This window comes from Rutidosis leptorrhynchoides, chromosome 2, assembly GCF_046630445.1.
Source record: "Rutidosis leptorrhynchoides isolate AG116_Rl617_1_P2 chromosome 2, CSIRO_AGI_Rlap_v1, whole genome shotgun sequence".
Classification (NCBI taxonomy): domain Eukaryota; kingdom Viridiplantae; phylum Streptophyta; class Magnoliopsida; order Asterales; family Asteraceae; genus Rutidosis; species Rutidosis leptorrhynchoides.
In genome coordinates, this window is record NC_092334.1 from 31,694,902 (window position 1) to 31,707,249 (window position 12,348).

A 12,348-nucleotide genomic window follows, 5' to 3' on the forward strand; every position below is an offset into this window, starting at 1 on the left:
ATGTGGCTTTTAATAAATGATTTCAAGCAACACATTTTGCTATTTAAATACTATTATTAAATAAAAAGTATCAACTTGTGAGTTGTGACTCGACTAATATATTAGTTCTGTTTATATTTTCAAAACCTAACACGTACACTTTTGCAAGTTATTTGAGAAACGTGTGTATTTTTATTAGATAATAATAATATTTAATATTTACAGATAATACAATTATACAAAGCATTTATATTTATATTTACATGTACATTTAATCAAAAACTTGAAAAACAAAATAGAAAACGTAAAATTCACTTCAGACGAAAGGATGTCAACTTCTTTGTTGACTTGTTGACTTGGTAGTGTAGTGGACCAAGGGTTGTGCCGATTATAGACGGCAAGTTGAAGTCAAGCCAAATTCCCAGATTTTTTCTCTTTAAACTTAACACAACTTTTTAGCTATGTTCGAAACATAAGTTTTTTGGTTTTTAAAATAATAGTATTTGAGATTTGATATAACTATTAGGCAATTAGATTTTATACCAGATAGACTTTACAACTCATATCATTTGATCTAATTATATATCAAATCATAAATATATATACCAAAAAATATTATCCCTATGTCCCCAAAAAAAGTGTGTTCACGTAGTATAAGATAAGATACATATAATAAATGTTACTTTTATCCTTATTCCGAGTAAAGTGGACAATTACTTTGAAGCAAAATTACCTGGTTGGTTCGTGACGTTTGATTAAATTTGCATAATAACCACTTATGTTTATTTTAACGTGGTTGGTCACACGTTTGCACTAGTTACATGGTTGGTCCATTTTACTAACGAATGTTAAAAATTTCCGTAAATTAGTGACATGTGTCCTGCACATTGAAATCGTTAAAGACTACAGCACAACATTATCACATGAATAATAGTCAACATGACCTAACCCAATTTCATCCCAACTTTAACATCGCAATAACAGATAAAAATTAACAAATTCTTATTCAAACAATTTCTTATTCTTATTCAAACACTTCTATTCATAAACAAACCATATAATAAAGTTCAAATACTTGCCACTAAAAACCTAGAAACATTAAATCTCACCGTGTAAAATTATATATAACCATCAGATCCAAAGTTGATGATAATATTGAGTCGAAATTGTATATGTATTCAAACCATGTTGCGTTTATCACTACCAAAGCGAGCCAAATCTTTAACGCATTGAACCGTTCAATCAATCTGATTCCACTTCACCCGCCATTTTCACAATCACCGTTTTCGCAATCGCCGAAAAAAGGAATAAAGTTGAAAAAGACGTCTGATCTGTTTGATGAAACTCCTTTCTTTAAAGAGTGGTAGCCGGAACATACATTCTTTCCGGCAAATAGATTCAGTAAACAGAAAGGGGACAACAGTGGTTGAAGACAAGAGCACGATGTCACGTGACGGTGGTTGAAGACCAAAGCACGACGACCGGAATACCGCCAGTGGTGGTTATCGTTCCTGCTAGCACTACAAAAAACTCCAGTCTTAACGCCTCTACTGCTGCTTGTGCAGCCTTTCCTCAGATTCGTAGAGTCGGGTTTCCCGTTCACCTACAACGGAGGAGCCGCCCCCACCAAAGTAGGCAGCCACGGGTCATAACACACTCTTCGCACAACAAATCCACTTTGAAGTTGACTTATTCACTCGGCCAATCCTCTAGTTGAAGTATCAGGGCCCTTTTTTGTTGCCTAGGTTACACCCCCGGAATACCCCATAAGGGAATTTTTCTCTACTCCCCTTTCGTCGTAAGGGGTGGAATTAGACCAAGGGGAATCTCCATGGATGTATGAGAAGGTAATGGATGATGATTGAAGTGGTTTTGAGTTTTTATCATTTGTGGTAATGATTTCTGATTTAAGATTTGGTGATTTTGATGGTTTTGAAAAGTTAATGTATCTTTGTATTAGCAGTGATATACTGTAAATGATGAAGAATGCTAAAAATTAGAGTGAAACAAAAGGTTACGATTTTGAACGTTAGGATTGTGTTAATTAGTTACTTATTTGCTGATACAGGTGTTAATTCATTGGTTTGGATTTTGATAGGTTTGAAGATGATAATTTAGGGTTGTGAGAATTTTGGCAAGGTTGAAGATGAAGGTGATAAAATGGTTGTGTGAATGTCAAAATTACCCTCATGTGAACACACATGATATCACTCAACGAGAATACACCAACCGTGTAACTAGTGCAAACGTAGGTGACCAACCACGTCAAAAATAAACATAAGTGGCTATCATACAATTTTGAGCAAACGTCAAGGACTAGCCACATAATATTGTCTTATTTTGGAACATATATAAACATGACGCTTGTATTGGAGCCGAAGGAGTACTAAATTGCAAAACCGGAAATTGAAGCATTGTAAACAATCAAAAGTTGCATTAATGGTTCAAAACACATGAGGTTCTGTAATGGCATTGTGGTTAGGTACAGATGGTGCCTATGCTAGTCGCTTATACCTTAATGCTGAGTTTGGGATATTATTATCATTCAAAACAACCAGCAGCATTTGGACAAAAGAAATTACAGTTTACTTATAAACAGTTATCATCATTAATATGAAAGGCACACTAAAATAGACAAACCTGATACAAAACTTTACCCGCAGCCACTTCCAGGTGGTATCTGGTAAGCTTCGCACGCGCATTTGCTAACCTTGAGCCTCAACGAAATGGTTGACCGTATGAGGATGAACTCCCTATAGGAACAATAAAAATGATTAGCGTGACGGGTACACAAATGCTAAACTGGTCAAAAGTGTATTTTTTAGACACACAATAAAATAAATGATTTTATTCAAAAACACAGATTGATGTCAACCAAACCGTTTGACATATTAAGCAACCCACCCAACTGCCAACTCTATCAAAAATACACGAGTTAGGGACAATGAACCCAAGTGACTTGGTGGACACCAAGAACACTGGTGCACAAATAGCTTTGTTGTATTAGTCATCAAGAACACTGGTGTACAAATAGCCCACCTCTACTTATTTGCATATGATAAGAAATTAACGGTTAACAAAGTGTTCTTGGATTAGTTGGTTGTTGTTCAAAAAATTAACGGTAAGATAAGATGCTATCTTGTGTATAAAAAAAAAAAAGAAACCCAAAACGGAAATGTTGCTATTCTAAGATTCGGGTTTTTTTTTCTCTATTTGAAAAACTCAAATTAAGAGGATTAGCAATGATTGTACGACCTAAATTAGAGATTAAGCAGTTTGTGGTTTATATTAGTGTTATGTATAGTTACCATAAGGAGCTTGTCGAAACCCTCTTCCCCAACGGTCCTCAACAGGCTGTATTTCTTGTGAACCTCCACGGACCCCACCCCAGCCACCAGTAGGTGCACCTCCCCAGCCTTGGTTCCACCTAGGTTGATCCCACCTGGGTTGGTCCCACCTGGGTTCTCCCCAAGCTGGTTTCATAGCTCGGGCTTCTGGCCCACACTCATCAGCCCACTTTCTTTTGGTTGACTGACGGTCCGTCGCCTGCCCTGCCCACAAAGTTTCTTGGACTGTACGAATAGCATGAGGCTGTGTTCCAGCCCAGTGGGCCACTGGCAGTGGCCTTGTTGACCAATCAGGAGCTCTGAGATCTATCACAGTGTTAGAGTTGGAGACCGTGTTCTTTGTCAATATCGGCTTGGGGATCATCACATGCTGACTTATTCTTTTTTCCTTGTATACATTTGATTTCTGGTCAACATTGTTAGATATACCAAGATGGCGCACTATATCGAATCCAAATAAAGATTCCTTTAACTTTGACTCTGAGATTTGACCATTCATGAAAAAGTCAAGACTTTTGGTGGTACGAAGGATGCATCTGTAGACTTCTTCTACTTCTGAAGTTCCAACTGCCCTCGCAACATTTTGTGTTCGATCTGTAAAATCCTCGACCTGTAGAGTTTAGTACACGAGTATCCCAATCAAGATTCATTATTAAAAATGAAAACTAAAAAAAAAAAACAATATAGCAAAGGTTGAATACGTACACTCATGTTGGCTATTTTACTTTTGGTGTCCCAAGTTTTAGATATCCACTGTCCCAGATACGGACTAGCACACAGACCTTTAGGCCAAAGGCCTTTAATAGATGACAACTGCAACGACCATAAAAACTTTACATTTTGAGCATGTAAATTTAATGAATTGACACTTGTGGTCATTATTAAAATTTTTTAAAATGTGTTTACCTTTATAAAAAATGACACGAAAAGTTCACCTAATGTTTCGGAGTTTCTTCTACCGTAATTTTGGAAGTTTCTAACTAATTTCTGTACTGACGCAAGATCTTGTCCATCTACAAAATTATAGACCCAAGGCCCAATAATCAGTTAATTTACAAGGCCCATAATCAGTTAATTTACAAGACCCAATAATCAGTTAATTTGTAGTCAAATGTTTGAAGTCAAATGTTTGTATTTTTGGAAAGGAATGAGCATAATAGAGGAATGGATGTTTGACCATTGCATATAGTAACATAATTACAGTTTTGTACAACACCAGATTTCATATCTTTTTATTTTTTATACAACCTTAACTAAATCAGTTATCACTAACATTTTTATATTTACTTTTATACAACCTTAACTAAATTTAACTGTTACCTTTGAGTAAGGCAGAAAAAGAAGGTAATATGGGTGGATCTCGAGTCTGCAACCAAGATCGATAACAAGACGAAATTGAACCCAACAGATGTAAAAATTAATAGAGCTGTTGAAATCTATTGGAAACGTAGTGAAGCAACAAATTACCATGAGGTAAAAGACATTTACCTGTAGATGAAAAGCAACCAGTAATATTATGGATAAAGAATTCAATGTTCGATCTTTTGAGCTGTTAATATCATGTGCCTTTGCCCATGCTTTGATCTACATCATAGATATATTTTTTAATCTTCAAGCATACAAATATAAAAAGGAATTTTCAAAACGTATCCTTTGGGGCTATGGCTAACACACATAACAGTTTCGTAAATGACAGTTAATTATTGCTTTTAGGGGGCGGTTATTATATTATACAGCTTTATTTGCATGTTAACCATAGCCTAAGGGCTACGTTTGGAAAAAACTATAAAATAGATAACATTTATGCGATTTTGTATTGTAGTTGTAGTTTCAGGGTAAGAAAAACCAGTCTGAACCAAACATACTCAAAGACCAGCACCAGATAACATCTGGTTAGGTTCTCGTATCTATAATTTTTCAGATTAGTTATTTGATCCCGTGCAGAAACAAGACTAAACAGTTTTTTTTTCCCCTCAAAAGATAAAATTGTAGTTTATTATCTCAATTTATCAAATAATAAGCTTCGTTAAAGGGTGGTCTAGTGGTTAGATGCTTGTTAATTTCCAAAAGAGACCGCCCAGGTTCAATCCCCACTAGCTACACCTTGGGCCTTGCCTTTACAAAGAATAGAAAAATAAAATAAAAAATTTACTTCGATAGATGAAAGGTTTCCAAAACTAAGTTTTTTGGTAAATTATCTCTCTGTTGTTTAGCTCTCTCTTTATCTCTCTTTTTTCTTTTTAAATTTTAAGAAAATTGAGTTGGTTTGGGGATAAAAATCTTGATACAAGATATTGGATTTTAAGGTTAAAACTCTTGTTATAACGGTGTTCAGTCCAATCCGGTTTCAACCTAATAACAATGTTATAACAAGAGTTTTAACCTTAAAATCCAATATCTTGAATAAAGATTCTTATCACCAAACCAACTCGATTTTCTTTACAATAAACGAATTAAAAAGAAAAAAGAGAGAGATAAACAACAGAGAGATAACTTACTAAAAAACTTAATTTTGGAAACCTTTCATCTATCGAAGTAATGAAGCGTATAATCACAGACTTCGAAATCCCGTCCCTATTTTCTACTGACAGGTCACATTCGACACCAGTTCCAGCATCAATAACTTTCACGATGGGCACCTTTGCAGTCATGATGGTCTGGACACTTCGCACGTGACCTCCATCTGAAACACGTACCTCATCAACACATATCAGATACACGCATAAAATTGTTGACAACTGACTAGTATCTTATTCATGTATCACGTTTTAATGTTTACGAATAACAGTTTCCTGCTTAACTTAAAGAAATGACATCTAAACATAAAACTCCGTATACTTGATAACTGTAAACGGTTTAGGATATGGTGATTCTAGAAGCTAATAATTAGAAAGCAAAAAATGCAAAGACTTGTATGATAAAAAGAGATTACTTTGAAGTGCGAAGAACTTTCGTGCAAACTTTCGAAGTGTTTTGATTTTTTTATCACGAGGAAACACTGCCGAATTACTTCTGAAGTTTACGGAGAGATCGAGATCACTTTCAGTAGTAAAAAGGTCCATTGAAAAGGAACCAAATTCCTCAACAATAGGACAACTCGCATTGTCACCTATTTAAGAAAGGCATATATATAACACACCATGTATATGTTAAAACTTAAAACTTCAACAACAGTAACTAACTGTAACAAGTATATATAACTTAAGTTGTAAGTAATGATAGGGTAAGAGAATTACCATATATTTCTTTTGCAATGTCATTAAAAACTCGAATTAGTAGTTCTCGATGTTCATATTCACTTGGTTTTGGCTTACGGATTATGTAAGCATCATTAAGTAATTTGTCAAGAATAGATAACTGTTCCTGATTTACTATAATCTTCTCCAACTCCTTGGATTCAAACTTTTCTGCTTTCTTTTGGAGGACTGTAATATCACGTAATTAGATATTCACTTTTACCAACTATTAAATATATTTAAATATCATATCTAAATGATAACAATAAAATAACACAGGGAAACTTACAAATCCAAGGTTCTAAGGAGGGGTGTTACACAACCCAATCATATAACTTTCACCAATTATTATATAACACAAACAAAAAAACTTTAAAGAGAAAGTTGAAAAGGGGAGACTTTCAGATGTCAAAACAGGACAACTTTTGGACGGACGGAGTAATAAATATCTATTATATAAATAAACATTTACAATCGCTACAACATTATACCTTAAACCAAACGAATATCCGACAAATCTCACTAGGAGCCTTAAATGCCAACACCCAACTCTAAGGAAATCTAGTTTTATACATGATACCACCTTACCCTCACGTGTTGTAAAAAGACAATTATTATTAGTGAAGAAAGGAACAGTGGTTTGTGGCCCATCAAGGAGAAAATAAGTTGCTTTATATTATAATGTCTCGTGAATAAAAAAAAAAACTTGCATCTCATTGAAATCCAATAAAATTTTGATCAAGTGATATTACTAATTACTAAATCTTTAAAGTACAACAAGTTCATGAACATCCTATTAATGACATGAAAATCATGTACCAACGAAAACTCCAGAATTAAATTATAATAATGGACAGCCTCTCTTCTACCCACTCAATATATAATGATTGACAATGAAATAACTATTCAAATAATCTAAAGAAGAGGAGAATTCACCATTAGAAATCAACTATGACTTATTTTACTTACTAGTAATTAATTACAAGGGAAGTCTTATATCAATTAGATTAAATTTTGTATGGAGAAAGATGTACATGGGCCAGGTATGGCTTTCACTGCACATTTCTAATGTGACACGCCTACAGCTTTATTCAAACCACACAGTTTTCTATGTGTATTATTTGCCTAAATAATTTTCACTATAGCTATTATATATTGTAAGGGTGCAAACCAAAGTCCCACATCGGTCATGGGATAAAACAAATGTATGTATATAAGTCTAAGGGGAAGTCCCTCTATCACCAATTGGTTTTAGAAAAGGATGGACTCTTGGGCTTATATTGCAGGACATTGTATTTGGGCTATACGATCCTTACAAGTGGTATCAGAGCCAGGTTATAGCCCCGATGTGGTGGACGGCGCAGTAGGGCGCACCCCTGAGCACACGCAGCGACGTGGCGCACCCCTCGGTCTTGAGCAGCGATGAATGGACCAGCTCTCGTTCGAGGGGGACCCTGGCACGATGAGTTGATCCTGGAAGCCTTGTATCGAAATCTCCCTGCCCTCCCACCAGGTTGAGAGTTCCGAGTTGGCGGCGGTAAAGGTTGGATCCAGACTATCGTTGGAGGGGAGGCCTAAATGGACTTAGGTTTGAGGGGAGGTTTGTAAGGGTGCAAACCAAAGTCCCACATCGGTCATGGGATAAAACAAATTTATGTATATAAGTCTCTAAGGGGAAGTCCCTCTATCACCAATTGGTTTTAGAAAAGGATGGACTCTTGGGCTTATATTGCAGGACATTGTGTTTGGGCTATACGATCCTTACATATATTTTGCTATACAACGCATGCATACTCTTATTTTACACAACTAGATAGGCCGAAAGATGACAAACACTATTTTCTTGAACATTTTGTTAAGTAGAAACTTAAGGATGTGGGGTTATAGTTACGCAAGCATGAGAACTTTTGATAATCTTAACAATAATATAATATACATAGACCTCATACCCTACAATCATTTTCCTCATATTAGGTCTTATAAACCACACAAAATCAAAGAAATGTTTGACAAGTGATAAGTGTACAGTAACAGGGTGTTCAACTTTTTTGGCAGCCTAGCTAATGATATTTCAATAAACCAGGTAGATAGAACAAGATTAAGAGTTCAAAACCGTGTGGCGCATTGCAAGCATGACATTTCTAAAAATTTGCAAAAAGTGTTTAAAGATCGATCGTACATTATTTTGACATTATTTAATATAAATTAAGACTCCAAATATATGTGTGATATAATTTGAGTGATATTAAGACATATACGCCATTGAGTACATAATCAAAAAATAACATAAGCAAGAACCATCAAAGCATTAAAAAATATGAAGTAATAATAAAAAAAAATTAAAAAATATGGCGACGGAAAAATATAATTTTTGCTCAAAAACAATTGAATACAAATATACCAACGGGGAAAACGATTATTAAAATAACGACACTTCATTTGTAGAAAACAGATGAAAGGGACATCAACTCCCTAAAATGGAAACGACATTAAAAAAGAGTGAAAGTAAAATAATATAACAGTTTTAGATCTTCTATTTTCTTAATTAGGTAACCACACCCCCTATGCATCTCATGCATTCACTCACTCACACTGTCCACATTTCATTGAGAATTGGCTTCGCTTCACATTTAGGGTTTATCAATTTACAGCTTAACTAATAGGCATCTAATGGCTTGCAGGGCAATAACATAATACACTTTTCATATGATGACAATGACAATTGAATGGTTTGATCCAGAATTTTGGACGGAACAAAAGAGCAACAATTTGACATGAGGAAAGCATATTAAACAATTCAATTTATGCATCAGGGGCACCAATACTCTAAAAGGGAAATATTATAAAGAAAAAATTAATTACTCACCTTTTTCTCGATATGCCATGAATGTGCCTCCACAAGTTATAACAATTGAACTTTTTAAACTGAAAATAACAAATTTATGTAGCTCTAATGATGTATTGATGGAAAGCAACAGGTCATCCTACCTAAAGATGTAATAGAAAACACCCTGCAATAGAACGCAAACAGTCACATTATCTCCATACGTATAACATAATATCTTATGGATAACATAAAAACATAAGAACAAATACAAGAAAATCACTATATGGTAGACTATGTATGGTGTCATATTGTCTTCCTATTGATTTTAAAGTCGAAAGGCTGAAAGCGTTTAGTTATACATGTAAAGGCTCTGAACGATACACTACAAGGTTCATGATAAATCACTCTTATCGATTTTCAATAAAAATAAAACCTAACCCAAAATCAAAAATGGCTGATCTTAATTAATGTGTCTCATAAATAACCATACGCGTTCTTTAGTTTTATAAAACGTATTAAACAGTAAGCATAACAAATTAATAAATATAAAATCAAATTAAATTTTAAATTTGGGCTAAAACAGATGATCAAGTGAAGAATGCATGCCAACTGTTTGTTAATATGCCAACAATATTACAGTACTCATAATACACATAACATAATTTTTTGTAACACCTTACAACAAATGTATACGCATAAATAAACAAAAATTGACATTTTTTCTACAGAAAATAAGTAATAACCAATACAGAGCTACTAATCTATCATAAAAACTGCAAAGCCCTGATAAACACAACTTCAATAAGTTCTGTAACCTAATAATAAGCAGAAGGTGCATAACAGGTATATAATTAATATGCGATCATGAATTTTGAGTTGAACTGAGATTAATTAATAAAGAGCAATGCAAATCATAAACCCTAATTTAATACGTACCGATGAGGATAATCGGTCGGTCAATTAAGCATCAATCGATGAATGAGAGTTCGTATCGGTGAGGGTGAATGGGCAGATGGTCGTTGTGAAGGCTTCAAAAGATAGGGTTTAATTATTAATTATTTAATTTATTTAATTAATTGAGTAATTAGTAGTGATGGAAAGTTTGTGACGATTCATTCGATTCGATACCATTTTAATTAGGGGTTGATTTGATTATGGTTGTGGGTAGGGAGGGGTGTTAACGAGTCGAGTGGAGCTGAATTCGAGTTGAGTCCAAGTCTAAGCTCGATTAGGTTCGATCTCGGCTTGACTGAAATTTACAGAGCTCGAGATTCACTCGGTTCGAGCATAATATCTTAAGCTCAAACTCCTAATATCTTAAGCTCGAGTTCGGTTCGAGTTCGACTCGTTAAATACGTAATATATTTTATTAATAATCTTTATTTAATTATTTAATTCTATAACATATTTTTTCATGTGTATTTTTTTATTGACATATAATAAAGTATAATATAATAGTTTATCTATAACAAAATTATTATATGTAACATCCCAATTATTTAAGGTAATATTTTATGTAATTTAAAATTGTTATATATATATATTGATGGTATGATTTTGTATAATAAATGGATAATATTTAATGTTTGTTAGTTAAGTTGGAAGGGGCTAGAGATGCAAAGTTAGATTTAAGGACCTTCCATAATAGAGTTTTGGTGGGGAGGGTAGAAAGTGCAAATAAAGCAAAGTTAATTTAATAAAAAAGATGTTAAATGCAGAATTTTGTTATCAGTTGCAAATTAAAACACAGAAGGTGTGTGTGTGTGTGTGTGTATAAGTGGCGACCCAAGCAAGAGGAAGAAGGAGAACCTTCAATTGGAAGAATTTAATGCATGCAATTGGGAATTTATGAAATCTAGTGTGTCTTAATCACTATAAGTTGTAAATCTTCCATTTCTTCTCCATTGTGCATAATTAGGGTTCTTAAATCTCTAAAGATAAGGTATGAACTTCTATGTCTAAGTATCACTAAAATTGGGTGTTTTAGATGAATCTCAAGCTTATAAGTTGTTGTATGTTGTAAGTATACACATTTGTATGAGTAAAAACGAATTTTTATTGATGTTGGATGTAAGTTCATGAATGAACTTGCTAATTGAGTGTATGATATGAACATTGTGAATTTGGTGATGTTTATAGTCTAGAATCAAGTCATGCACTCTAAGTGTTTGATGAAATGCCTCAATGAAGATGTTTATGAAATTTAGTTAATTTGTAAAGAAGAAAGTTTATGTGTAAATTGTTGATGTTGTTGTAAGTAATGATATTTGGATGTATGATGATTTTAAGGATGTTAGTAGTTGAAATGGGTTTATGCACATTTGATGCTTGATGAAATGCTTGAAAGAATTGCAAGTCATGTTTGTAAGAGATAAACTAGAGAAATTATGTAATTAGGGAATTGATGTTTGAATGTTAATGTTTGTTATAATGGAATAAGGGAAAAGATAAGTTAAAATGTCATGTATGTAAGTGTTCATGTGATTAATGGGGTAAAAAGTGGATTAAGTCAAATGTGTAGGTATATGTGAAATGTCCCGTTCATATTGATTATAAACGTTCCATATTAATTGATTTCGTCGCGAGGTTTTGACCTCTATATGAGACGTTTTTCAAAGACTGCATTCATTTTTAAAACAACCATAACCTTTATTTTATCTATAAAGGTTTAAAAAGCATTACGTAGATTATCAAATAATGATAATCTAAAATATACCGTTTACACACGACCATTACATAATGGTTTACAATAAGAATATATTACATCAAAAATAAGTTTCTTGAATGCAGTTTTTACATAATATCATACAAGCATGGACTCCAAATCTTGTCCTTATTTTAGTATGCAACAGCGGAAGCTCTTAATAATCACCTGAGAATAAACATGCTTAAAACGTCAACAAAAATGTTGGTGAGTTATAGGTTTAACCTATATATTATCAAATCATAATAATAGACC

At 33.7% G+C, this 12,348-nt stretch overlaps 1 protein-coding gene across 1 annotated transcript; it reads right to left on the reverse strand.

The window, feature by feature from the left end:
- Window positions 1-2,335: 2,335 nt before the first annotated feature.
- On the reverse strand, window positions 2,336-10,491 carry LOC139890687 (protein HESO1-like). The gene is made up of 11 exons (XM_071873595.1): window positions 10,326-10,491; window positions 9,429-9,573; window positions 6,563-6,751; window positions 6,259-6,435; window positions 5,825-6,009; window positions 4,815-4,910; window positions 4,647-4,692; window positions 4,233-4,339; window positions 4,032-4,139; window positions 3,288-3,936; window positions 2,336-2,732 (listed from the first exon to the last, which is right to left on the reverse strand). The coding sequence occupies exons 2-11, from the start codon at window positions 9,445-9,447 to the stop codon at window positions 2,698-2,700; spliced, it is 1,611 nt and encodes a 536-aa protein (XP_071729696.1). The 5' UTR covers window positions 9,448-9,573; window positions 10,326-10,491; the 3' UTR covers window positions 2,336-2,697.
- Window positions 10,492-12,348: the final 1,857 nt, after the last annotated feature.

What these genes read in the sequence shown, in the direction of transcription:
- LOC139890687 (XM_071873595.1), bottom strand. An exon ending in TTCCAAAATTAAGTTTTTTA is followed by an intron (nt 4,911 to 5,824) that starts GTAAGTTATCTC and finishes TCTATGATGTAG; the next exon opens with ATCAAAGCATGGGCAAAGGC. An exon ending in TGGTTGCTTTTCATCTACAG is followed by an intron (nt 4,693 to 4,814) that starts GTAAATGTCTTT and finishes TCTTGGTTGCAG; the next exon opens with ACTCGAGATCCACCCATATT.